This window comes from Phoca vitulina, unplaced genomic scaffold (assembly GCF_004348235.1).
Source record: "Phoca vitulina isolate PV1807 unplaced genomic scaffold, GSC_HSeal_1.0 scaffold32, whole genome shotgun sequence".
Classification (NCBI taxonomy): domain Eukaryota; kingdom Metazoa; phylum Chordata; class Mammalia; order Carnivora; family Phocidae; genus Phoca; species Phoca vitulina.
In genome coordinates, this window is record NW_022589735.1 from 12,548,819 (window position 1) to 12,576,241 (window position 27,423).

General features: G+C 44.1%; 1 protein-coding gene across 2 annotated transcripts in view; it reads left to right on the plus strand.

Moving 5' to 3' along the window:
- The first annotated feature begins 1,600 nt into the window (after positions 1-1,600).
- The window catches only part of ALDH7A1 (aldehyde dehydrogenase 7 family member A1), a 42,623-nt gene continuing 16,800 nt past the window's right edge, over positions 1,601-27,423 (plus strand). For both annotated transcript variants that reach the window (XM_032425160.1, XM_032425161.1), the window contains exons 1-9: positions 1,601-1,814; positions 3,117-3,170; positions 3,732-3,797; positions 11,409-11,489; positions 11,814-11,937; positions 16,827-16,959; positions 18,768-18,812; positions 21,208-21,285; positions 23,613-23,710. In XM_032425160.1, coding sequence (XP_032281051.1) covers positions 1,623-1,814; positions 3,117-3,170; positions 3,732-3,797; positions 11,409-11,489; positions 11,814-11,937; positions 16,827-16,959; positions 18,768-18,812; positions 21,208-21,285; positions 23,613-23,710 — 871 coding nt within the window. In that variant the 5' untranslated portion in view covers positions 1,601-1,622. The remainder of the gene's footprint in view (positions 1,815-3,116; positions 3,171-3,731; positions 3,798-11,408; positions 11,490-11,813; positions 11,938-16,826; positions 16,960-18,767; positions 18,813-21,207; positions 21,286-23,612; positions 23,711-27,423) is intronic.

A 27,423-nucleotide genomic window follows, 5' to 3' on the forward strand; every position in this document is an offset into this window, starting at 1 on the left:
ATTCATGTAAGTGCACGGTGAGCCTGCTACAATGCTGAGAGTTGTGGAGCCATGCAAGGATGAACAGGTAAAAATGTAACATTTACAAACAGAAACATCATTCCTGTATATCCAGCCATACTATACTTTCTGGTAGGTGTTTGATATGCCGGAGTATTTGTTGAAATTATTTGAGCCATAAGGATGGAACAGATAAAGCTCAAGCTTGAATGCAGAGATGGACGTTTCACAGGTGGAGAGAATAGGGAAGGACAAAAGCACAGTGGGAAGAAAACAGGCTTTGCATAGAAACAAAGTGACTTAGTGTGTCTGGCTGCAATGTGGAAAGCCACCAGCAGTTAGGAGGAATATTTTTAAAAGGTATGTTGGGAATCACTGAGAGACCTATTAACTCGATTCCAGAGTGGTGTGTGTGTGTGTGTATTTTTTAATTTATTTATTTGAGGGGGGAGGAGGGGCAGAGGGAGAGGGAGACAGAGTCCCAAGCCCACTCCACGCTGAGTGCAGAGCCTGACATGGGGCTCCATCCATCCCACAACCCCAGATCCCAAAGCCAAGAGTCCGAGGTTCAACCAAGTGCACCACCCAGAGAGCGCGCGCGCGTGTGTGTGTGTGTGTGTGTGTGTGTGTATTTAAATATTTATTTACTTGGGAGAGAGAGTACTTGTGCAGGGGGAGGAGCAGAGGGAGAGAGAATCCCAAGCAGACAACCACCCCCCCACCCTCCGGACCAGCGGGGAGCCCCACATGATCTCAGGGCTCCCAGATCAGGATGTGAGCCGAAATCAAGAGTCAGATGCTCAGTGGACTCAGCCACCCAGGCGCCCCTGCCTATATATTTTTGACCCACATCCAAATCATGCTGATAGAGATGTTAGTATTTCCCTTATATAGGGTAGGCCTAGTTACTGTGGAATGAGATGGGAGATGGAATGGTTAAGCGTGGAGGGGGGTAGGAGTGAGTGGAAAGGCTATTAGAGGAAAATTGAAGTAATGGGGAATGAAGGGGGATTTGATCAAAACTGTCTTTATTCTTCAAAAGCAAGAATATACCCTGGTAGGATATTGAGAAGGCAGTATCATCATTTAACATTTTTCATTAATTAGAAAACTCGAATTTGTAATTTAACAAAGCAGTGAAAACAACCCTCTCCCTCCCTCCACCAAGAAACCTCCCTTGGCTACTCCACGTACACAACCGCGTCAGCATCACCTGGGAGCTGGTCAGAAACGGCGATTCTCAGACCCCAGACCAGAGCCACCGAAGCAGAATGATGGCCAGGTGATTACATGCACGAGACAGCCCGAAAAGCCCCGCTCTAAGCTAGGGTACTTTAGAACCAGTGTTTTGCTGAAAAGAATTTCTAGCCGGAGCCGCGCTTCGCGGCCTCTTCCAGCAGATGGCAGTAGCCCTCTCACTTCCTCCTAGCGGAAGGTTCCAGGCGGGGGCGAGCTCCGCGCGCCTCCGGAAGACCCCGGCTGGCTTGGGCCGGGGCGGGGGGCGGGGGCGTGCTCAGGGGGGCGGGGCCCGGCCTGCCCAATGGGCTCTTCCGGGCGGGGGGGCGGGGCGCTATTTCAGCCGCTCCCGGGGGCGCGCGCACGCCGCGCGTCCCGGGCTCAGTATGTGGCGCGTTCCTCGCCAGCTGTGTGTGCACTTTGCGAGGGGAAGCCAGCTCTCGGGCCCTTGGAGTAGGCCTGCCGCCTTCATGTCCTCTCTGCTCATCAATCAGGCCCAGTACGCTTGGCTGAAGGAGCTCGGGCTCCGCGAGGAAAACGAGGGCGTGTATAATGGAAGCTGGGGAGGCCGGGGAGAGGTATGCGGGCGTGCGGGGAATATGTGCGGCCTCAGTGCGGTCCCTGCCCAACCCGACCCCCTCCCCACCCGCGGCCGCTGTGCACGGTTGTACTGGGTGGCAAGTTTTGAAGCCACATAGTAAACGTGTGCTTGTGTAGGGTGCCTTAAAAAATGCGTTTAGATTATTAGGTCTTTGTGTGCTATGGAGAAATCTGTCATTTTGGAGCTGGTAGGACTTGAACTTCCCACACACGCTTACAGCCTTATGGCAGAGTTCTCCGATGGGTAGTGAAGACGTGCCACACGCTTAGCGTTGGGAAATTATCTCAATTTTGTGCTTGACTCTGGCTCTTCTGATGTGACGTGTCCGCAGGTAACGTTCTGCCTTAGTTTTATACTGTCTTTTCTGAAATCCTTTGTTGGAGTTTGCAAGCCCGGACTTGCTGAAATCCTGTTAAAATTGTTGGGCGCTGAGCTTCCTCGAGGACAGGATTTTCAGCGTTTCTTTACTTCCAGAGCCACACACCATGACTGGCACTCGGTGAAAGCTCAATTAAGTGTTTTACAGAATAGGATGGAAAGGTAAGGTTATTACCGCTCAGATTTTTTTGAAAGCTGCATACAAAAGAAAGCTTTTATGAGAAGATGTTATAGAAAAACACAAAAAGGAAATGTTACATAACATGCCACAAAGTTTGTCGAGTGTGATATAATGAGCTTGCTTTGTTGGAGGAAACAGTCCTTTGGGTTATCTGCGACTGTAGGAGATGCAGGTGCTTTTAATTATTCCCTAAATCCCCTCTTCTGTTGGCACTTTGATCCTGTTTTTCCTGTGCCATGTCATTAGGTTCCTGGATAAATTACTCTCTCCTGAAAATCTAGCTATGCCTTGATTTTTTTTTTTTTTCTTTCTAATCTCTGCCGTTTGTGTGGAGATGGGCCTTTCCCATAGTTGTCCACTGTTGGCTCTTTCACCTTCTGACCAGGGCAGAGTAAGAGCCAGAAGAGTAAGTAAAACTCGTCAGTTTGGTCTGTTATTTGTGGAAAAAGAGGTGAAGTAACGGGTTACGTTAGACTACTGCTTTTACACCTAATGTTTAGATGGCAAGCTGCGTTTTGCAAAAAGTGGTTTTGAATGTTTAGGTCAAAAATGAAAGCTCTGTAAGTGACCTGTTTGTAATAGAAGTTAATGTAAAGATTCCAAGTTTAGATATGGTATCTTAAGTTTAATTTCTTCCTCTGTTTTCCCATTTGGTCTGTTCCCCCATTTTGGAAGGGATTTCATTTTCTATAGATAGCATTCATTTTTTTTTGTTTGAAGGTTATCACGACCTATTGTCCTGCTAACAATGAACCGATAGCAAGAGTCCGACAGGTAAGTTTTTTGGTTTTGCTTTTTTTAATACAAACTGCCCATGGAGTTTGTGCCTGTGATGAAGAGCAGTATGGAGTCTCCCAGTCCAAGAATAAAGTGTTTCTTTTTCATAGGACATTTAAGAATGTCTGGGAGAAACTGCCCACTCTTTGGGTTGGGGTGTCCTAGAAAAGGTGAAACAGAAAAGTCGTGGGGGAGGGGGGGTCCATTTAAGGCCATGTTTCTGAATCACCTGTTTTTGAGTGAAGATTCTAACCTGTGAAGTCTGGGTTGGAGCCCACGGTTCTGAATTTCTGACCTCTCAGGTGTTGTCCCCAGATGAGGCTGATGGACCTTGCTTCTAGGAGCAATGTTTTAAAAAGCACAGCTGGATTCTGAGCTGTTTTACTGGATTCTCACAAGTATTTGGGAAGCATAGGCTGTGAAATTTGCCCTAAACTACAAATCTGAGGGTCACCTAGAGATACTCCAATTCTTCTCCAAAAATCTTGGGTGTTCTCAGAAGGGGATCCTCACTGCCCTTTGTTTTTCCCTTTGTCTCCCCACTACTTGCTAATTTAGGCCAGTGTGGCTGACTATGAAGAAACGGTGAAGAAAGCGAGGGAGGCTTGGAAAGTCTGGGCAGAGGTGAGTGTGAAGGTCATGGCATGATGACCTATGGTAACTGCAGGGAGAGAAGAGAAAAATCTAAAGAGCAGTCAGTGCTCTCCACAGTAGGAGTTGTTGGGGGCTGTGATAATCTGCTGCTGCAGTAGTCCCAGGTATGCCTTTCCCACATTTGGCCTTCAGTAAATGGTGATTTTAAGTGGATTGAAAGTCTGTCCTGAAGTATCATACACCTCAGCTATGAACGCTGTTTCCAATTGGAGTTTCTTAAGTTCCTAATTGGACTGTCTATGCTGCAAACATCCTTTTGCTGCTTCTCCCCCCTCCTTCCAGCCAGCTTTATGCAGGGCTGGGGGCTGGGGGTGTGGGAGAGAGTATCTCTGCAGTTGGTTGATAGTCCCGGTTCAAAGGGCAGGGCGTCGAGTTCCTGCAGTCCCATCAGGCATGGGGAGCGGGTGGTGCGTCCCGTCCCCCATCTGTCTCTGATGTAGGAAAGAACGTTAGGGTTCGAAGCCCACGGCCAAGAAAGAACTCGTGAGACGTCTCTGGTGCGAAAAGGTGGTTTTATTAAAGCACGGGGACAGGACCCATGGGCAGAACTAGCTGCACCGGGGTCATGAGGAGTAGCCCATTATATACTTTCAGGTTGGGAGGGGGTTTCGGATAGCGTTAAATCTCGAAGGAATTTTGGAAGCAAGGTTTCCAGGACCTTGAGTGGGCTCCTATTGTTGGGAAAAGGTCATTTATTACTGTTTAATAAAACCTTAGTCATGAGACCCTTCAGGTGTGTATCGGTGGGCCGTGTGCTTGGGGAATGATTACCAACACGTATCTTGGGGGCGTTTAGAGATAAAGGAAGTTTCCAAAGGAATTTTTACACGTTAGACTTACAGGATCCTGGTTGGGAGGAGGGTTGGGCTAGGATTGCCTTTTGCCTTTAGCAAAGTATTAACATCGAGGCAGTTGAGTCCCTAGAGGAATGTCACTCTTCCTGTTTCAGGAACTTGTGAGTGGGCTCTAGGTAGTAAGGAAATTTATTAATTTTTCTTCTGCCTTTGTTTTCCACATCATCTCCACCTTGGGTAATATGAGCCAGTGTAGGAGCTGTGACTGGAGCTGGGCTGGGCCACAGGGAGCTGTCCCTAGGCGAGGACTGGGCTCTGGAGAAGAGAGGGAAGAACTGGGGTAGCCTGCATTTCCCAAGCCTCCCTCCCCTCCCCCACTCCGAATATCCCATTCGATCTACCACCGAAGATTATAGGCCTGAGGGTAGAAGAACATCCTGAAGGTTTAACCCAGTTCTACCCTTGGGTAAATGACTTCCCTTCTGTGTGCTTTGTCTTGTAAATAGAGGAGACCAGGCCTGCCAGCCTCCTGGGGTTATGGTGAGGGTTAAATGGTTAATCATTGGAACTGCTGCCGAACCTGGCCATTGCAAACCTCCATACCTGAGCTAGGCACCCACGTGCTGCTCGGTTTGGGACTGCTGAGCCAGTGTTTTCTCTGAATCAAAGATTGCTAGGGTGACTTGGGGAGGGGCAGGCTCTCCCAGAGAGCCGAGTTGGATGCCCCTTAGTTGTCAGCCAGGAGGCTGCCTCTGTGCAAACCAAGAGGAACATCATTCCTGTACTTGAACCAAATCTGGCTGTAAGTTGGCGTAGCACAAGAAAAATATCCTTGAGCAGTAAAACGCCACTTCCAGGGGCGCCTGGGTGGCTCAGTCGTTAAGCGTCTGCCTTGGGCTCAGGTCATGATCTCAGGGTCCTGGGATCAAGCCCCGCATCAGGCTCCTTGCTCAGCGGGAAGCCTGCTTCTCCCTCTCCCACTCCCCCTGCTTGTGTTCCCTCTCTCGCTGTGTCTCTCTCAATTAAATAAGTAAAATCTTTCAAAAAAAAAAACAAAAACAAAAAACGCCACTTACAAAAGTAAATTGTGTGCTAAGTAAATAAAGTTCATCCTACTTAGAGAAAAATGTCCAAAGCAGTGTCATTTATTGTTTGCAAAATAATTTTTGTTTTCTTTTTGATCATAAAAGTGATACATATTTGAGGCACCTGGGTGGCTCAGTTGGTTAAGCGGCTGGCTACCTTCTGCTCAGGTCATGATCTTGGGGTAGGCTCCCTGCTCAGTGGGGAGTCTGCTTCTCCCTCTGTTCCCCCCCCATGCACTCTCAAATAAATAAATACAATCCTAAAAAAAAAGTAATACATATTTACTCAAAATTGGATGAGACACTAAGATAATCACATTGAATCCCCTTACCTCATCTTCTTCTATACAGAATGGGTATTGGGAGTTAGATTTTGTGGATTTCCTTACAGTCTTTTATGTGTTTCATAGTTGTGATTATTACACGAGGCATGTGTAAAATTTTGTGACCTATCGTAGCACTGCATCCAGCCTGAGGTATTTACAGAAAAGTTCATTACGCTATTTTTTTGAGCAGCTTTAGGTTTATGGCATAGGAGAGGAAAAATCTTTTGCTTTTCACTTCTCTGTTCTGTGGCTGGTCCAATAATTGGCATAAAACAGATTCACAGGAGAAAAACATTTTAATTTCTCCTGTGGGGCAGGGAGGGGTGGCAGTGAGGAAAGATCCAAGATCTAAGGGCAGCCAGACTCCTAGGCTTCCATGCATCCAAAGCTCTGGGACTCCTTGAGGGGGGAGGAAGGCAATTCACAGGAAGGTGAGAGGAGCAAATGTTTGGTACGCAAATGTTTTCCTTGCCATGCAGCTTAGGTCTCTCCTTATAAAAGTGATCTCTGGTTATAACTCGCTTCTTGGCACAGATCCCCTTTTTAAGTTCTTTTAGGCAGTTAAGGGGGACGAGAAAAGCTTTTCCTGAGTCTGGTGGCCTTGGTTGCCTTCAGATCAAAATAATCCTCATGCCAAAGTGGCACGTTCTGGCTCAGTCTGAGCGCTGTCAGCAGAGCGATGAGCAGCAAACGGGGTCCCTGTACCTCCTCATCACACTTAGCACGTTTCCCTCTTACCACCATCTTACATTAGGGCCATGCATTGGTTACAATGGGAGAGCCAATGCCGATCAATTAAAGTCCATAATTTGTGTTAGGATTCGCTGTTTGCATACACTGTTTTGAATGCCAGGGAAACCTGTGACCAGAAACGGCTCTTATAGGTGTGTGTGATTCAGGATCTTGCCTTTCCCGAACTGGTTTTTAAATCAAGTCTTGGCTCTGCCCTGGGGCTGGCAGCTGACATTGTGATGCTTCCCTTAATAGGGTGCTGTACTTTTTTGTTACTGCTATTTTCCTGTTGAGGATTGCATGTGGCAGTCTGCTCTCACTGAGCAGTGCCCGGCCTCTGCACCTACCATGCTTTCTCCCAAGTCCTGGACTGTTCAGATCTCCCAGTAGAGTGAGGTTGCCCAGTGGGAACAGGTTGTTGTCCTGGGTGATGGTGGAGTCAGTAGGGGATCCCACTTGTTAGAATTTGAGTTAAGCAATTGAGTTCAAAGTTGAGTGAAGTGGCAGAGCCTTTCCTAACCGCGCCTCCGGGGCTCCTGCCAATGGGGCAGTGACTTAGAGGCTGCTGGTGCCTCAAACAAGAACAGAGCAAAGCTCATCCCCTCCTGGTCTGTGCACTTACCCTCCGGGCTCCTTACTCGCGTGGGGCTGCTTCTGCTTCGCCCTGATGGGTTTTGGCTGGCCTTGCCTATGTGAGGATAAACCACCGTTTCAATGAGTTCATTTGCATTAGGCCTGGAATTTCTCAACGGGAATGTTTCTCTTTAAGGAAAAAGTATAAAATTATAGGAGGATAGATTATATACGCTGATTTCTTTCTCCTCACTATACCTAAGCACAGAGACTCTGGACGGGAATACTGGTTCTGCTGCTCTCTCTCAGGAACTGGTTTCAGCCCAGAATGCCACCGATTGAGGCTCCTCTCCATCCCCAGTGTGTCATTTGTCCCATCCATCTCTGGTGAGGAAGAGCCAGAGTGAGGACAGGCAGCTGGTAATGGGCCATCTGTAAGTGAATGAAGGAATACCATTTACATGGAAGCTCTTCAACATGGGTTTCCTCGTATTATTACCCAAAGGCTCAGCTGATGATTCTCTCAGCGCTGATAATTCCTTCCTCGTGGCTGTCCGGGATGCTCTTTCTAAGTAAAACTTCACAGGTGCAGTGTGCAGGGATGAGGACTCTGGTTGCCCATCTCAGGAGGGCATGAGGTTATGAATGGTCTGTTGTGCTGGGACCAGTCAAGCTCACCTGGGAGGTGGGGCTATCTTGTTGCCTGCTCTGCCTTCATTTCCCTCCCCCCAGACCTGCTCCTGGCTTTCTCAATTCTTACTACTCTATCCTTGTCATTTGGGAGGCTGGAACAAAAACGAAGAGGCTCTACATTTGAATGGTCTTGGATGGAATCTAGCCCAAAAGTTTCAGGGGTGGTGATTCTCCTATCTACCCAGGGTTGAGAATCTGTCAATTACCATTTGCCAGTGAGCAAGTCTTGAGTGTTTTAAAATTACATTTATCTCTGTTGCTGTTTTTGTAATTGAGACAAGTCACCATCCTTGTCTTGCCTAATGGTCTTCCTCTGTGAATCTTGTCTCCCTCTGATCTCTTTTCTAGACCATAACTGGAGTGATTTTTTTAAGTAAGCTCTAAGCCCAACGTGGAACTCGAACTCATGACCCCAAGATCAAGAGTTGCACGCTGTATGCACTGAGCCAGCCAGGTGACCCTGGAGTGATATTTTAAAATGCACTGTGATTCCCCCCCTACCATTTAACACCCTCTAGTGATTTTCCCAGTATTTTTTGGAGGATCCTTTATAAGGTCCTTTGCATTGTGGCCCCTAATTTTCTCTCCTTCTTTTAACAACCCTTTAAATTTTCCAAAAATCCTCCATATTTTCTCTTGCCTTTTCGCCTTTGCATATGCTGAGTTTCCTGTTGCCCATAATTTTCCTCTTACTTTCTCTACCTCTTTACCTGGCAAGGACCAATCATGTCTGAGGTCTTAGATCTCAACTTTAAACTTCTTCAGAAAGCCGCCTCCTTCCCCACTCGCTAACCCCAAGCACCACTAAGTTAACACTGCTAGGTTCTCCCCTTGTACAGTCCAGCTTCTCCAGCACAGCACTCACCACATGAGATTGAAATCACCTGTTTCTTGTCTCCACCACCCCATTGGGGTGTGGTTTCTAGTCGGCTAGAATTGTAGCTGTCTTCCCTGGTATCCCTGGGGAAGAACAGAATATCTGGCACATAGAAAGTGTGTAATAATGATTGGCTAGAGACCGAATAATATATACACAGAATACAATGTAAAGGGCCATGTGTATTGGCCATTCTGGTTGATGTTAACCAGTTTGCTAAACTTAGAAACCTGTATGCTAAACTCATTTGAGCCCATCCCATGGCTCTAGGAAGTGTGTAGGATCTGTGCTAATTCAGGTAACATTGCAATTTTTGTTTCTTGTTTTCAAAAGAGTGCATATATTGTAAAAATGGCAAATTGTTGTAGACATAGAAAATGTGGGGAACGGAAGTCTGTTATAATTCTATCCCCCCAAAAAGTCCCATTCCCCAGAAATGACCATTCTTAACATCTTGTATATTTCTTCAAATATAAGCAAAAGTTTAGTTATCGTATGCATTATTTTGCTATTTTCTGTTCTCCAGTTACAACTCTTTAAAGTTTTCCTGTATGAATCTACCTTACTGTGAAGTATCCCATTTTATAGCTGTTCCGTAATTAACCAGTCATGTGTTGATGGACATTAAGATGGTTGGTTTGTCTCCGCTAGAAAACGGCGTTGTGATTAAGTGTTGTACTTTTGCTGTTGTACACTTACGTATATGCTTGATATCCAGGAGTGGAATTACCTAGTAAAAGGGTAGGAATGGTTTAAATGTTAATGGTATGCCAAGTTACCTTCCAGAAACACTCTATCACGACCTGGTGATCTATTTGGGAAGAACAGTGAAGATGAGCCCTGAGTTCTGGGTCAGGCTCTGGGAGATGGTGGCCTTTGAGCAGTGAGCAGTGCTGTGATAGCTCTCTCTAAGAGGGGGTGCGGGACTGGCTCCAGCCTGCGGGAAGCCATCCTTAGAGTTGCCCTGGAGGAGAGGCAGAGTTAATTGGGAAGAGCTGGAGAGGAGTGATGATCACAGTTGAGGAAGTCATGTCTCCACTTGTGAATCACATCTCAAACTTCACGTGGCCCAACCTGTACTCTTTACCTCCATAAACCCCTGACGCTTCTGAGTCTTCCTCGTCTCAGGAATTGTACTTCAAGCCAGAGACCTGGGCTTCATCCATGGTTCTTGCACTTCCCTTATTTCCCACACCTATTCCGTTACTGTGTCCTGTCCGTTCTATTTCCAAAATAATCCCAAATCTACTTTATAGTCTCCCTTGCTTCAGTTTTACAACTAAGTTACTGTAATCTTTGGCCTAGGCCACTAGAGTATGTTCTTAATTGGTCTCCCTGCTTCTACTCTTCCCCTCCAATATATGCTCTACCTATCCCACATTGATTTTTTTTTTTTAAGATTTTGTTTTAGAGAGAGAGAGAGTGGGGGGAGGAGCAGAGGGAGAGGGACACGTAGATTCCGTGCTGAGTGCAGAGCCTGATGTGGGGCTTGATCCCAGGACCCTGAGATCATGACCTGAGCTGAAATCAAGAGTTGGACTCAGGGGCGCCTGGGTGGCTCAGTCGTTAAGCATCTGCCTTCGGCTCAGGTCATGATCTCACGGTCCTGGGATCGAGCCCCGCATCGGGCTCCCTGCTCAGTGGGAAGCCTCCTTCTCCCTCTCCCTCTGCCCCTGCTTGTGTTCCCTCTCTCGCACTGTGTCTCTTTCTGTCAAATAAATAAATAAAATCTTAAAAAAAAAAAAGAATTTAAAAAAAAAGAGTTGGACTCAGACGATTAACTGACTGAGCCACCCAGGTGCCCCCTGCACAGCAATCTTAATAAAAGGCAAAGCAGGGGCACTTGGCTGGCTCAGTCGGTGGAGCATGCAACTCTTGATCTTGGGGTCTTGAGTTCAAGCCCCAGTTTAGGCATAAAGCTTACTTAATTAAAAAAAAAAAATCTTTGGGGAAAAAAAAAGGTAAAGCAAGTCATCTCCTTAAAAACCATTAAAGACTTCCCATTGCACTTATAGTAAGATTCAGTAAGATTATTAGCTCCACGAACGCCTCGTTTATTTTTGCCCCAGTGCCTGGCATTATTCCTGTCACATAGTAGGTGCTCAGAAAATAGTGAATCATAATTTGAATGGGTTATGGAATACTGTTCTAGGGTTTGGCTGTGCAGTCAGTTTGACCCATAAGAAAATGTCATCGGGAATCATAAAGGTTTACTGGTATTTAAGGTATTTTAAGCTTTTTTAGAGTCATTGTGTTCAGTTATGGAATTTCTCTCTGTACTTGGCACAGACCCTTACTCTCCAAAAACCTATCATCTGGATGATGTTTTCTGGGGCTCTGGGATTGGTGTTAGGGATATGCCATAATTACAGTTTGGATGTGATCAGAAAGTCGTCTGTTGGGTTTGTAGTTAGCTCTCTTAGAGCATGTTTGTCTAATACTGTGTTGCAGATACAAGTTTACACTTTGAATCAGATGCTAAGATTCCCTTCTCTTCTTAGGTTCCTGCTCCGAAGCGAGGAGAAATAGTGAGACAGATTGGGGATGCTTTGCGGGAGAAGATCCAAATACTAGGAAGTTTGGTAAAGTATTTTCATAGTGAATAGACATTCCTTTGAGTTGCAGAATAAGGTGCTATGCATTTGTGTTTAAGATTGTAAGAACAGTTCATACATTTAAAAAATGTCTTTAAAGATGAACAAGATGAACTGGGAAGAGTAAAGACAATTTATGGATTTTTAAATTAAGATAATAACAGACTTTCTGTAGTTTATACCGTCACAAAATAGACAAGAAATACAGTTTGCTTCCTTCTGCACCAGCCCCCCCAACCCCTGCCTCATAAATTTAGTATTTAAAACATGAATTGTGTTGCAAAATTGCGTCTTAGCTTTTTGGTTTTTTAGGTGTCTTTGGAGATGGGGAAAATCTTAGTGGAAGGTGTGGGAGAAGTTCAAGAGTACGTGGATGTCTGTGATTATGCTGTTGGCTTATCGAGGATGATTGGAGGACCCATCTTGCCTTCTGAAAGTAAGCAATGAAGTCAGTTAAGCTAAGACTTCTGTCCTCTTCGGCCGTACTCCAAAAAAAATGCCCTGGCTGTGAATGATTTTCAGAAGAGGAATTGCATGTAGCATGTAAATATATGAAAATGTCTTTAATATCTGTACTAACAAATGTAAATTAAAATAGGTGAAAATATCAGATCAAGGTACCTGTTAAAGGGACGCCTGGGTGGCTCAGTCGGTTAAGCGTCTGCCTTCGGCTCAGGTCATGATCCCAGGGTCCTGGAATCGAGTCCCGCATCAGGCTCTCTGCTCCGCGGGGAGCCTGCTTCTCCCTCTGCCTCTGTCTCTCTCTCTGTCTCTCATGAATAAATAAATAAAATCTTTAAAAAAAAAAAAAAGATACCTGTTAAATTTTTCTGTTTTTATTTATTTATTTATTTTTAAAGATTTTTATTTATTTATTTGACAGAGAGAGAGAGTACAAGCAGGCAGAGAGGCAGGCAGAGGGAGAGGGAGAAGCAGGCTCCCTACTGAGCAGGGAGCCCGATGTGGGACTCGATCCCAGGACCCTGGGATCATGACCTGAGCCGAAGGCAGCCGCTCAACCAACCGAGCCACCCAGGCGCCCCAAATTTTTCTGTTTTTAAAGCTAAAACTCCATTTTGGGAAGTCCGTGGGTGAGATAGCCACTCTTTTATGGGGACTTTTGGTAACATGAATCACCGGTCCATCAGGAAAACAATTTGAAAATAAATCCGAAGGGCCCAAAATGTTTAATACCAGTTTCAAGACTAATTTGAGTAAATACTCTGAAATATGACAAAGGTTTATATATAAAGGTGTTCATTGTAGTATCAATAGGAAAAATTTGAAATGACCTAAATGCCTTATATGACAAATGTTAAGCTAATTTTGTATTTAAAATACATTTTAAAAGTCATACTTAATGGAGATTGCTCTCCCCTAACCCCACACTTTGTTTCTTTTTCTTTTTTTTAAGATTTTATGTATTTATTTGACAGAGCACAAGCCGGGGGGGAGCGGCAGAGGGAGAGGCAGAGGGAGAAGCAGGATCCCCACTGAGCAGGGAGCCTAACATGGGGCTCGATCCCAGGACCCTGGGATCATGATCTGAGCCTAAGGCAGATGCTTAACCAACTGAGTTACCCAGGTGCCCCTAACCCCACACTTTATGAGAAAGTTGTATTTTTTTTTTTTTTTTTTTAAGGATTTTATTTATTTTGACAGAGAGAGACACAGCGAGAAAGGGAACACAAGCAGGGGGAGTGGGAGAGGGAGAAGCAGGCTTCCCGCTGAGCAGGGAGCCCGACGTGGGACCCTGGGATCATGACCCGAGCCGCAGGCAGACACTTAACTGACTGAGCCACCCAGGCGCCCCGAGAAAGTTGTATTTACTTAAATTATTTTAATTTTTTTTTTTTTAAGAGGTGATAAATTCGTATCACAAAATTGGAAAGGAATAAAAAGGTAAAGGATGAAAAAATTTTCTTCCTACCTCCCTGGATACTCCCTAGTAGTCCCATGGAAATAGTGAATGTTTCTGGTTTCTTCTTTATCTTTTTAGAGGTTTTGCAGGCAAACACGTGTCCTTTAGGAACACCAACATTAGCAAGCTATATGGTCTGTTCTGTACTAATTTTTTACTTAGTGTGTCTTAGAAATTGTTGCTTATTATTCCAGTAAGGGACTTCATCTTTTTTTATGCCTTTCTGTTGGTTGTGAGGACGCTAATTTTTTAAGCCAGTTCCCAAAGGATGGATATATGTAGGGCATTTCCAATTTTTTGCTGTACTCTATGTTGCAGGGACTGACCTTGTACTCAGAGGAGGTTTCAACAGTGAGGATAAGGGTTTTTGTGATCTGTAACGTTGGCGATGTTAATGGAGCAAAACAGGCGACTGCATGTCTGCAGAGAAAGTACCACGCTGGGGTGCCTGGGTGGCTCAGTCAGTTAAGCGTCTGCCTTCAGCTCGGGTCATGATCCCGAGGTCCTGGGATCAAGCCCCGCATTGGGCTCACTCTCATCAGGGAGCCTGCTTCTCCCTCTCCCTCTGCCATTCTCCCCCTGCCACTTGTGCTCTCTGGCTCTCTTTATCTCTCAGTCAAATAAATAACTAAAATCTTAAAAAAAAAAGAAAAGAAAGTACCAAGGGGTGCAAGTCAGCCAGAGCAGTGACTGGTTGTCTGTGTGTAGCAGAATTATTGATGGTTGTTACTGTCTGTTTTTCTCTATTTTCAAAAATTTCCGTGATGGAAATTACATTACATTTATAATCAGGAAAAGTAATATATATTTTTTTTTTTTTTAAAGATTTTATTTATTTATTTGAGAGAGAGAGAATGAGAGACAGAGAGCATGAGAGGGAGGAGGGTCAGAGGGAGAAGCAGACTCCCTGCCGAGCAGGGAGCCCGATGCGGGACTCGATCCCGGGACTCCAGGATCATGACCTGAGCCGAAGGCAGTCGCTTAACCAACTGAGCCACCCAGGCGCCCAGTAATATATTTTTTTAAAGAGCACATTTTCCTGTTTTTTCTTGGCATATTTGGCAAATTTCCTAATGGTGGAAAGAATTGGAATTTTTTTTTTACTGTCCTTAATTAGGTATATAACAATGATTCCCATTATCCAAGATGAATTTTATGTTACTGATCATTTTTTCTTTTTTTTTTAAGATCTTATTTATTTGAGAGAGTGAGAAAGAGCACAAGTGGGGAGGAGGGACAAAAGGAGAGGGAGAAGAAGACTCCCTGCTGAGCAGGGAGCCCCATGTGGCGTTGAATCCCAGGACCCTAGGGGTCATGACCTAAGCCGAAGGCAGATACCCAACCGACTGAGCCACCTGGGTGCCCCGTTACTAATCATTTTCAATAGGCTTTTCTAGTTAAAAAAGTAAATTGCCAGTTTGGAGAAGTACACATGAGCAAACAAGGAACTTCTTTGATTTATACCTACTGAGATGTCTGCCTCACCAATTAAAATCTTTTTCAGTTGTTGGGACATTTTTTAGAAGAGGAAGTTATTCATCTATCTATGCAGAGGCTTTGCGGGTAACTTTGATTTCATTAATGTAGTAAATGCTTACTGAGTGTGTACCAAGTGCCAGGTGAACTGATAGTGATACTTGACCAGTAAGGCATTGTCCTTGTCCTGAAGGAATTAATTAATTGATTGAGAGAGGAAGCAAGTGTGCATATTAGTGGGGCATGGGTAGGGGGAGAGGGAGAGAGAGGATCTTAAGCAGACTTCACGCCCAGTGCAGAGCCTTACATGGGGCTTGATCTCACCACCCTGAGATTATGACCTAAGCCAAAATCAAGAGTCAGAGGCTTAGTCACGGAGCCACCCAGGTGCCCTGTCCTGAAGGAATTTGTACGCTTCAAGGTACCTTATGTTTTAGGGTGGGAAGCAAGTGGGAGACAAGTAATGGGATAATTGTAACAGAGCATGGTAGGTGCTGTGATGGGGTACAGGGGAGGGTGATGACCCTGAGCCAGCCTTGTGAGGCAGTCAGGAAACGCCCCTAGGAGACGGTAATGCAAGGTCAGGCCTCAAGGAGGAGATGGGTGGGGTGCTGGGGCAGGGGTGGCTCTGACACTGGGAAGAAGTCTGTGATTTAAGGTGGGAGGACGTGGCTTATTTGGGCAACTGCCTTGCTTCAGCATAGCTTGAGGGCACCGTGTGAGGGGAGAGACTGGGTGGTGATGGAGTCCCGGGAAGGGACCCGTCCTGCTGAGGGACTTGGACTTTGTCCTGAGGACAGCTACAATAGCCATCCAGACACCACAGGCTTGTAAGCAGGGGACGGAGGGCATCAGGGCTGCGCTGGCCTCCGTGGGGAGGAGGATGACGGGAGGGGCCAGGAAGAGGCTGTGTCAGCACATCATCTCTAGGGGGATTGAGCTCAGCTAAAGGGGGCCTGGGAGGGAGGGCAGCTACTACTGGGTTCTGTGTTCCCACAGCGAGAGTGTGGCCAGAAAGATGGACGGCTGGGAGCGCTACCTTCCCAGTCGGTCTGTGGTTTTAACTCTGTTTGTGAGCTGTCACCTTACTGTTCCAGTTCACTGCTCCGGCTGCCTTTGATTAAAATACGCCCCTTGTGGGATGGTGGGTGATGTTACATTTAGAATTTGTATATAAGATACATATTTTTCTAATAGATTTTTTTTTTTAAGATTTTATTTATTTGACAGAGACACAGCAAGAGAGGGAACACAAGCACGGGGAGTGGCAGGGGAGAGGGAGAAGCAGGCTTCCGGCCGAGCAGGGAGCCCGATGTGGGACTCGATCCCAGGACCCTAGGATCATGACCTGAGCCAAAGGCAGACACTTAACGACTGAGCCACCCAGGCGCCCATAAGATACATATTTTTCTTTGTATTTCTCATTTTCTTATATGAACGTAAAGACTTGTGCACTTCATTTAACATACATGTAATTCTTAGAGCTATTCTTTTTTCTTACAAATGAGCCACCTTGTCTCTCTTTGGAGAGGTTGGCCAAGGGCTTTACAGGCAATGTAAAGAACAGGAGTCACAGGTCCTGGGTCGTGCCCTTGGCATGCACATCATCCAGGGCACCTCTCATCGCCTCTTTGAAGTTTTCTTGTCTCCCAGATGGTGCTGATGCTGCCCTGCTCCACACAGAGCTCCTGTGAGGATCAGAGGCATAATGGTATCCGTACAGTGTATAAGCTAGCATAGTAGTAACAGCTTTATTGTATGCTAATTAATGTACCTGTGTAAAGTGATCCATTGCAAGGCCTCTGGAATCCCCACTGGGTCTGGTGCACCTTCTTTCTCTGAATGATTTCAGACTCTGTTGTTATTATTACCATCAAATGCATTAAGATGATGTGCTTAACATGTTCTGCCCCATCCCGTGTCCTCAGGACCTGGCCACGCGCTCATTGAACAGTGGAATCCTGTAGGCCTGGTTGGCATCATCACTGCGTTCAACTTCCCGGTGGCAGTGTATGGCTGGAACAATGCCATCGCAATGATCTGTGGGAACGTCTGCCTTTGGTAAGACCTCACCTTCTTACGCAGTAGTAAAATGATAAAAGTAGCCATTTTCAGGTACTCCTCAAAGGATTTTAAATGTATTGAAATGTTTTCTAATATCCGACTCTTCAATGAACATGTAAGTCACACACACCTGCTAGTTGTACAGTGCTGAGTTTTTATTATTATGTATTTTGCCATTGGTAGAATTAATTTTTTTGCCTTATTTTTTTTTTTTTGGCAAAGGCTTGTGCCCACTCTTGTTTCCAGCTCTTTCCACCCCAAGTGAGTATACTGTAAGAGTTAGTGTCAGGATCTATAGATTTCAGGGCTCAGTCTTCCACAGGCTGTTTCCACTTCAGGTAAAAGCCACAAGTGTCCCCAGGTCACCTGCAGTTCTGGCCAGCCTTGTATAAATTAGGAGGTCCCCACGAATCCTCAGTTTCAATAATTCACTAGAATGACCCACGGAACTCAAGACAATGCTATGTTTAATGATTACAGTTTTATTTTAAAAGTCTCATACTCTACCAACTGAGCTAACCAGGCACTTGATTATAGTTTGATTTTAAAGGATACACATAGGGTAAGGTGTAGAAGGGTCCCAGATGCAGAGCTTCCATGCCTTCTCCCAGTTTAGCTGGGGCATGTCACCCTACCTACCAAAGAAGCTGCACTGATCTTGGTGTCTACAGTTTTTCTTGGGATTTCCTTAAAAAGGCACAGTTGATTAAATTGTTGGACATGTGATTGGACTCTCTCAGCCCTCCTCCCTTCCCCATAGGTGGAGTCAGGGAGGGCTGAAAGTTCCAACCCTCTACAACCCTCTAATCACATCGTTGGATGTTATGGTGACCAGACCCCCCCCCCCCCCCCTGTCTGGCAGCTGGCTAGCAACCACCCCCCATCAAGTCACCTCGTTAGCATAACAAAGACACTCCGGGAAATTCCGAGGGGTTCTGATGCTATTTCAGAAACTGGGAACAAAGACCCAGATGTATTCTTTATACCCCACTCTAGGAACAAAACTAAGTTAAAAAGTTGGTGGAAAGAGTCACAACCTTCTTTGTGAAATTTGGCCCCCCCCCCCACAATAAAAATTTCATAGCGAATCTCAAAGTGATTGTGCAGCCCTTGGCCAGTGTTCCCATTGATAATTAACTTTCACATCTTTATAAAATATGTGATAGTAGAAGTTAGTTGGGAAATGTCTGTTTCGTAGATGGCAAAACACTTCCCTGTTTTTAGCTTCCATGGTGAGATCAGGAAAGCCAGGAGAGTTGTCTTGGCCTATTTGGCGTCTATCCCACTTATTCCCTTAACTGTAATGTTGTGTTCAGTTGAATATATTCACAGACTGTCTACAAAAGCCAGGCATCGTTGGGAGATTAATGATTAGGCACCATGTTGCCAAAGAGACCCACGCTTTCCGGTATTTGAATGCATAAAGACTAGTCGTATGGCTGTTCTCAGCCCTGTGAGCCTTCTTCTGGGGAACTTCTGAAGTTCATGTTGATAGATTAACATTTCCATAATTGACAAAGGTTAATGTAACAGTTCCTGTGACAAAGGTTAATGTAACAGTTCCTGTGTTCAGTGCAGCAAGCAGGTTCAAAATTGTCATTTTCATGTTTTTCAAAATTTTATAGTCCCTTGGGTCCCAGAGACACAAAGCTGGAGGAGGACAGATTCTGATTTCAGTTACTAGGCTCCGTGGTCTAATTGGACAGAACTTGTCACAAAGACTTTTGGTTCTGCTTGACAGTAAAAGGTACTTATGATTTCCACCAAATTAAGTTGCCTTTTTTTTTTTTTTTAACCCTGTCAAGGAAAGGAGCTCCAACAACTTCGCTCATTAGTGTAGCCGTCACAAAGTAAGTATGTGTGGTTTTCTTTTTCCTGAGTGTTGAGTAATCTCAAAGAGTGATTAGTAGGCCCTGATTTTTAATTCAGTGTGGAAGGGTCACATTTACTTAAGCATGGAACTTGGATAGCCTCTTTCTCCTTTGATTGTAATAATATTTTGATAATCATTTTACAGCATATGGAGCTCTTTCAGAGCCGTATCATTGAACTCTTTGGAAACATGCCAGATATTGATTAACATGTTGAAATTGAGCTCTTATAAACCTTTATGTCACTTGGGAAATAAAAACAAATCCAGTGGAAAGGAAGTCGTGCAATTTAGGAGCTGTATTTAGTAAATGCTGAACGTGTTCATGGTTTTGACTTCTACCCAGCTACTGCATTTATTGCTTTTGTTTAATAAGTGGTTAGCAAAACAGAAAGAAATGATAATACTGTTCTACTGATTCTAACAATGTCTAAAATGTACTTCATTCTTGGATTACAAAATATTTTTAGTTCATTTTTGAGAACTTGACAATTCTGATTAGGTCATAAAATCAGTGTTACTGATCTGTCATTGTGGAATTTAGAGTCTGTATAGAAGAGGATACCTTCCCATGTAGAGTGATGATTGTTGACGGTCCTTGATGTCCCATCGGTTGCATGGTCTGCCTTCTCTGATAGGATTGCTCATAGGAAGCATTAAGGAAGAGGGTCCTTAATGTTAGAAGTTCATTTAGGGACAGTGGCTTAGGAATTGAAACGTGGGCTGAAAAAGAGAGTAGTGTGTGTTAGTATTTACTTGAAAGGAATATGTGATATTGAGGAAACTTTATCCTCCAAGGCAAGATAATTAAATTGAATAATTAAATAATTATTGACTTATAATTAAAATTTATTATTATAATTATACTTTTAAGTATTACAGACAACTGTAATCTGCAAAACACATGAGACATGGGACAGGACACAGCTATAAAAATGAGGTTCCTAGGCAGTTTTTTTTATTTTTTGGGTTTTTTATTACAGGGTTTTTGTTTGTTTGTTTGTTTTTGTTTTTTTCTGGGTGCAAAAAGGTAAGGTTTTATTAAAGCACGGGGGCAGGACCTGTGGGCAGAAAGGGCTGCCTCCCAGGCAGTTTAAAAAACAAAAAACTCAAAACAGTTACTCTCGATATAGTGAAGAGACTTGCCAGTTGTTATTAAGCAGCTGGTTTAAAATACCTATTTTGATAACAGTTCCAAACGTTCTAAGTGATTGCTGCTTTGAGCTTATTTTTGTATTTGCGCTAAATAGTCTGAGGGGGGCGCCTGGGTGGCTTGGTCATTAAGCATCTGCCTTCGGCTCAGGTCATGATCCCAGGATCCTGGGATCGAGTCCCACATCGGGCTCCCTGCTCTGCAGGGAGCCTGCTTCTCCCTCTCCCACTCCCCCTGCTTGTGTTCCCTCTCTCACTGTGTCTCTGTCTAATAAATAAATAAAATCTTTAAAAAAAAATAAAAATAAAAAATAAACAGTCTGAGGATTTGAAATGTTCATATAGGAACATGGCCAACTCTTTAGATAATTTTTTTTTTTTAAGATTTTATTTATTTGACAGACAGCTGACCCACAGGACCCACAATGTCTTGGAACAATTCCGTAGGCAGAGCTTTTAGCTACCCACAAGGGACATGAAGTTACAAGAGTCCCTGTTTCATCCTCAACCACTTCCCTGGCTGTGGTATCTCTTTGCAGCGATCTGTTGAACCTTCTCATTTGCTGATGGGAACCACCTTTCCTTTTCTTCGTTTTTCTAGGTTATGGTCCTTATTCCTTTTTATGTCTTTCCCTCATTTTAATGGACTTGGGGCAAGAGACCAAAAAAATGCCTTATGATCAGTCTGCCATCTTGAATCCAGCCATGTGTTCAGAGTTGGGCAGAAAATCTTTGAAAACAATGAACACTTGAGCTACCTGATCAGTGCATTGTGTTTTTTACTTTTTTGCATGTATTTTTCTTTTTTCTTTTAAGAGAGAAGTGGGGGGGGGGCAGGGAGGGACAGAGAGAGGGGGAGAGAGAATCTTAAGCAGGCCCCACACCCAGTGTGGAGCCTGATGCAGGGCTGGATCTCCCGACCCTGAGATCATTACCTGAGCTGAAATCAGGAGTCAGACGCTTTACCGACTGAGTCACCCAGGTGCCCCATGTATTTTTCTTCTTAAGATTTTAGGGAAAATAAGTTGTACTTTTAAGGTGTTGGAAAATCTTGCGTCTAATATGTCAGGTGACGTCCAGGCCTGCATGTTTGGGGCGGGAGGTAAGGGATGGGGGAGAGAGTCGCAACAGGAAAGTCAGGTGGTGGGAAATTATTCCTAGTTTAAAAAAACCCTTAGAAATGAAATTGTTCCCTTTCTTAGAAATTGTTTTTCCCTTTCTAGGATAATAGCCAAGGTCCTGGAGGACAACCAGCTGCCTGGTGCGATCTGTTCCCTGACCTGTGGTGGAGTGGACATCGGGTAGGTCATTGGGCCCAGAGCAGCTTTCTGTTGAAGGACTCCGGGTCGATTGGTTAGGATCATCTTTATTAGAGTAATGAAATCCAGGACAGCTGAGGAGGGGAGAGGGGTTTTTTCCGATCGTTATTACCACATACGTCATTGGGCTTTGCTTTATTGGAGGATGAGTAAGAATTATCTTTTTAATTGCCCAGAGCTAGTTTTGTGAGGTGTTTATAGCCTAAAATAAGAAACTCCTGTAACTTTGGGAAGTCTGTGGCTTCCTGCCACTTAGTTTGTAGAGGTGCTTACTTAGAAAGCAAAACTGTGGAATTGGAGTCTGGTGTCTCACTCCTTCAGCTGAGAACCTGTCCTGTTGTCTAGGTTCCTCAGCTGAACAAAAAAGGGACCTCTGGGGATATGGCATCTTTTAAAATATGTATTGTTTTTGGGATCGAGCCCCGCATCGGGCTCCCTGCTCGGCAGGAAGCCTGCTTCTCCCCCTTCCACTCCCCCTGCTTGTGTTCCTGCTCTCGCTATCTCTCTCTCTGTGTCAAATAAATAAATCAAAATAAAAAAAAAAAAAATATATGTATTGTTTTTAGAAAATGGCTATATAATTCACATACCATAAAATTCTCTCTTTAAAAAGGTACAATTGAGCGGTTTTTAGAATATTCACAGTGTTGTGCAACCGTCACCGTTATTGTCTTCGAGAACATTTTCATTATACCAAAAAGGAACCTCCTCCCCATTAGCGCTCACTTGGCATCCCCTCCCTTCCCCCTGGCAACCACTCATCTACCTTCTGTCTCTATAGATGTGCCTTTTGGAGGACATGTCATGTAAATGGAATCCTACAACATGTGGGCTTTGTGTCTGGTTTCTTTAACTTAGCACGGTATCTGAGCCTCTTCTTATGCCGGGACCTGTAATTGCCCTGATCCGTGATGAAAGTTGAAGTTACTCCTACTGGCCTAGACTTCAATTAGGTGTGCTCTCAGCGGAGTCAGGCCTGGTTTGGTTGACACGTTCGTCTCCCTCCTTCACTTACCATGCTACTCCACTTACTGGTCAGTCTCAAAAAGGAATAATACATTTGTCCTTTTGATAGAAATGAAAAAAATATTAAGAAATACAACTTCTACATGTAGAGTACTTAGTGAAATATCATCTACATGTCATTTACAACGTTGTAACAAAAGACCTAGTCTTCTGTGCTCTTTGAGCATCCAGTCCTTCACATGGGTCTTGGACCAGCTCAGATGGAGGAGTGTTTGCAGGCGTGCCTTAAGTAACAGCCTCTCTGAGTATCAGGCTCATGTTTGCTGGGCTGAACCTGGGGACATCTGCATGCATTATCCCATCAAGCTGTCCCAGCCCTACGGTTAGTCTCATGTTGTGGCTGATCTGCTTGGCCCATACCAAGCCCTTTGAAGCCCAGAACCCAGAGCCAAGAGATTCGGATCTATAGTGTCTGGTCTATATTTCTTAGAGGTAACTGGAAGTCCTAGCACAGTCTTTATTTAAAGTGAGCTTCCATGAGAGATACTTAGGATGTTTCCCTATAGTGTTCAGACTTTTAATTCTTTTTTTTCTTAAGATTTTATTTATTTATTTGACACAGAGAGAGAGAGAGCACAAGCAGGGGAGTGGCAGGCAGAGGGAGAGGGAGAAGCAGGCTCTCCACTGAGCAGGGAGCCCGATGCGGGACTCGATCCCAGGACCCTGGGATCATGACCTGAGCCGAAGGCAGCCGCCCAACGACTGAGCCACCCAGGCACCCTTCAGACTTTTAATTCTTAAAGGAATTAATAGTTTAGGAGTCTGCAACATAATTGGGGTGCTCACCAAGGAAATACTAAGGTTATGATGTATAGGAAAGACTTTCATCCTTTATTTTTTTAAATATTTGAGAAAGAGAGAGCATTCAAGAGTGAGTGGGAGGAGGGACAGAAGGAGGGAGAATCCTGAAGCAGACACCCCACTGAGTGTGGAGCCCGATGTGGGGCTAGATCCCAGGACCCTGAGATCATGACCTGAGACGAAACCAAGAGTCGGCAGCTTAATGAACTGAGCCACCCAGGTACCCCAGGACTTTCATCCTTAACAGTGTCCTCAAGGTGATTTCTGTTTACACAGAGCTCCCAAACCAGGTTAGCTTGTTGGACTGTATGGTTCTGCTTGTGAAAATCTAGTTCATTTCCATGAAGACCTTCCCTCGCACTCTTGGGATAGACTTACCGTATTGTGGAGAGGAATCGTGTCAGAGTGCTCTGGCCTGGTGCCAGTAGGTGGCGCCATTGCTGGGCTTCTCTGCCTGGGTGACCTTGTTTATTCCCCTGCAGCACAGCAATGGCCAAAGATGAGCGGGTGAACCTGCTGTCCTTCACCGGGAGCACCCAGGTGGGAAAACAGGTGGCCCTTATGGTGCAGGAGAGGTTTGGTAAGTGTTGGCTTTCTCATGAGCATTGCTGTTCCCTCCTCTATGGATATGAAATCTCAAAGTTGGGTTTTTCTCCTTTCGGTGGGGACACCAGCCATGTTTGTTTGAATGTCCAAGTAAAAGAGAAAAGGGATGCAGTTATGAATGGGGAGACTGCAAACTTAGGAGCATAATTTGGAAAAGCACGTCATTTTCCCCCTAAATGACCAAAGGGAAATCCTATCAAGATAATACATTTCTTGATTTCTATCAGAAGTGTTTGGCAAATTAAAAACAGAAAAGTCACACTTTAAATAGGTGCAGGGATTGACAGGACCTAGAGTGAATATGGAATGGAAGACTTAGGTCTGTTCTTCTCCTTTCACATTTTACGTATATACGACTGACAAGGGTTGTAGGCACAGAATTTTGCGTGCTCCACTTTACGGCTTCTTAAAGAAGTTTTCAGAGATAATATTGACTGTCGGTTTTTGGCGATTTTGCTGAATTTTGACTAACCCTAGCCTAAAATGAGACTTGACTACTAAATCTGCCAGGTGTTTTACTATAAAGGTGTTGCTTTTATTTGTTTATTTTCCCCATCCCGAAGGCATTGCCATTTATTTATATATATATATATATAAATAAAGTAGGCTCCATGCCCAGCATGGAGCCCAGTGCAGGGCTTGAACTCAAGACCCTAAGATCAAGAGTCAGATGCTTAACCAACTGAGCCACCCAGGCACTCCAGGTGTTGCTTTTAAACAGGAAGTTTACAAACCATTAGAGCTATTAAGTAAGGTCAGGTTGCAGGATTCAAGATCACTATACAAAAATCACTTGTATTCCTATACCTTAACGATGAACAACCTGGAAATAAAATTCTGAAGACAATTGCGTTTACAGTAGTGTCAAAAAGAATAAAATACCTTTTTTAAGAAAGATTTTATTATTTATTTGGGAGAAAGAGCACAAGCAGAGGGCAGGAGCAGAGGGAGAAGCAGATTCCCTGTTGAGCGGGGAGCCTGATGCGGGCTGAGTTTACAACCCAAGCCGAAGGCAGACGCTCAGCTGACTGAACACCCAGGTACCCCTAAAAGAATAAAATACCTAATAATCAATTAAACAGGGGCACCTGGCTAGCTCAGTAGGTAGAGCATGCAACTCTTCATCTCTGAGTTGTGAGGTGGAGCCCCACATTGGTGTGGAGGTTACTTAAAAATAAAATCTTAAAAAAAAAATTAACAAAAGGAGGTGAAGTCTTTCACACAGAATACTACAAAGTATCGTTGAGTAGATGTAAAGACGTCCCATTTTCACTTTCTGGAAAACTTAGTATTGTTACAGCCTAAGAGCAATACTGCCCAAGTAATCTACAGATTGATTGCAGTCCCTTTCAAAATGTCACCTGGCTTCTGTGCAGAAATCGACAGGCTGATCCTGAAATTTAGATGAACTGTGGAGGACTCAAAGCAGCTGAAACAGTCATGAAAAAGAACAAATTTTGAGGACCCATACTTCCTGATAACTTGGTACAAAAATACAGTAATCAAGATGATGTATTGGCATAAGGATAGATGTCAAGATCAGTGGAATAACAGTGAGAGTCCAGAAATAAACCCTTCCAGTTATGGTCATTTGATTTTTGATAAGGGTGCCAAGACATTTCAATGGAGAAAGAGTAGTCTTTTCAACAAAGGGTGCTGGGACAACTAGATATCCATGTACATAGGTATGAAATTAGACCCCTACTTCATCTTACACACAAAAAATAATATTCCGAAGACCTGAACGTAGGAGCCAGAACTGTCAAACTCATAGAAAAAAATAGAGGAATAGTCAAGGCAATGGTTTCTTGGATATGATACCTAACGCACAAGCAACAAAAGATTAAGTAGACTTCATCAAAAATAAAACTTCGGTGCTTCCAAAGAAACTTAACAAAAAGGTGGAAAGAGAAACCTACAGAATGGGAGAAGATATTTGCAAATCCTTTATTGATGAGAGATTCGTATCTAGAATAAATAAAGAACTCTTAAAATTCAACAATATAAAGCACAACCCAATTAAAAAATGGGCAAAGCTTTTGAATAGATAACTTGTTCGAAGATCCACACCTGGCCCAAGAAGCTTGTCCCGGCGTGCTCAAGATCATTAATCCTGCTGCTTCCATGAGCAGATTCATCTCTTCCTTCTCCTTTCCCCTTCTTCTTACTCAAAGCTATAGTTGGTTATTCTCTCTTAAGTAGTAGTTTAGTAGAAGGATTACAGTCTTTAGAAACACGTATCCATCGCCATCAGTTATAGGTTCTTTCCTTGGAGAGGGTTGGTGGTTATGAGTCTAATTAGGGAGCACGCAGAGAAGTAGGAGGATATGGAATGTATAGGTCCCTTCTCTGCGGTGTGTCCCTTGAAGCCGGGCCGCAGGATCCCACGTTAGGTGCAGATTCCGCTGTTGCCTTCCTTTCCTTAGCAGGTAGCATCGTCCTCCTCTGTAGCCAGCCAAGCTATCATTAAATCCTCTCTTGTAGTAAAGACTACGGCTGATGAGTAGCAGTGACTTCTGGTCATGACAGCCCCATCTCCTTATAATGTCCCCTGGGTGCTTAACTGTTTCAGAGCATTGGAGAGAGAACATATTCTCCTGCTGCCCCATGTGCTCCTGATATCAAATAAGTAGTATTTTTTTACGTAGAAGTGGATTTTAAAGGGCATTTAAGGAAAGATATTCAAAAGATCAGCAGTAAAAGCCCTAAAGTCGAGGCACATCTCTGTTCTTTATTGCTGAGGTGTGTAAGGTAAGAATGGTGTTCGTAGACGTTCGTAGGCTGCTGTGTAACTTTCCTGGAATGTAAGTTGGCATGTTTATCAGGAGCTCTAATAGACCTACCCTTTGGCCCTGACTGAACTAGATAATCAAGAGGTTGATGATCAGTAATCAATATTATCCAACACGGGAGCAGGAGGTAAGTAAAATTTGTTCCATAGTATGCAGTGATATTTTTAAACAGCCCTTAACAACTTAGGGAGAAGGTGTAAGAGCAAATTAGTTCCTATGATGTCAAGAAAATATAAATGAACAGGAAAGAGATTTGAAGGCGCTGTATCAGATGATGAGGAGAGATTTCATGGTGACTCAGGAGCCGTAGCTTTCTGCCTATTTGATACTTTCTGATTTAAATTTTTAAAAAATTTCTTAACTTTTTTTTATTGTGGTAAAAGAAATGTGTGTGTGTGTATATATATGTTTATATATATATAGTATATAACAAAATTTACCATTTAAACTATTTTAAGTGTATAGTTCTGTGTCATTAAGTACATTTTCATTGCTCTGCAACCATCACCACCATCCCTCTCCAGAACTGTTTTGTTTTCCCAATTTTATCCTCATTAAAAACGAACTCCCCAGTTCTGCCATCCTCCAGCCCTTGGCAACCATCATTCTGCTTTCTTTCTCCGTGGATTTGACCAGTCTGAGAACCTCCTATGAGTAGTGTCACCACGCGGTATTTGTCCTTCTGTGGCTGGCTGGCTCTACATAGTATGTCTTAAAGGTGGTGGCATGTCATAATCTTCCTTTTTAGAGCTGGATAATATTTTTGTTTATTTGCTCATTTTTTGATGGACCCTTGGGTTGTTTCCACCTTTTAGCTATTGGTTAAGGACCCAGAAGTAGATTGCTAGGTCATATGGTAATTCTCTGTTTAATATCTTGGCAGATTACACAGTTT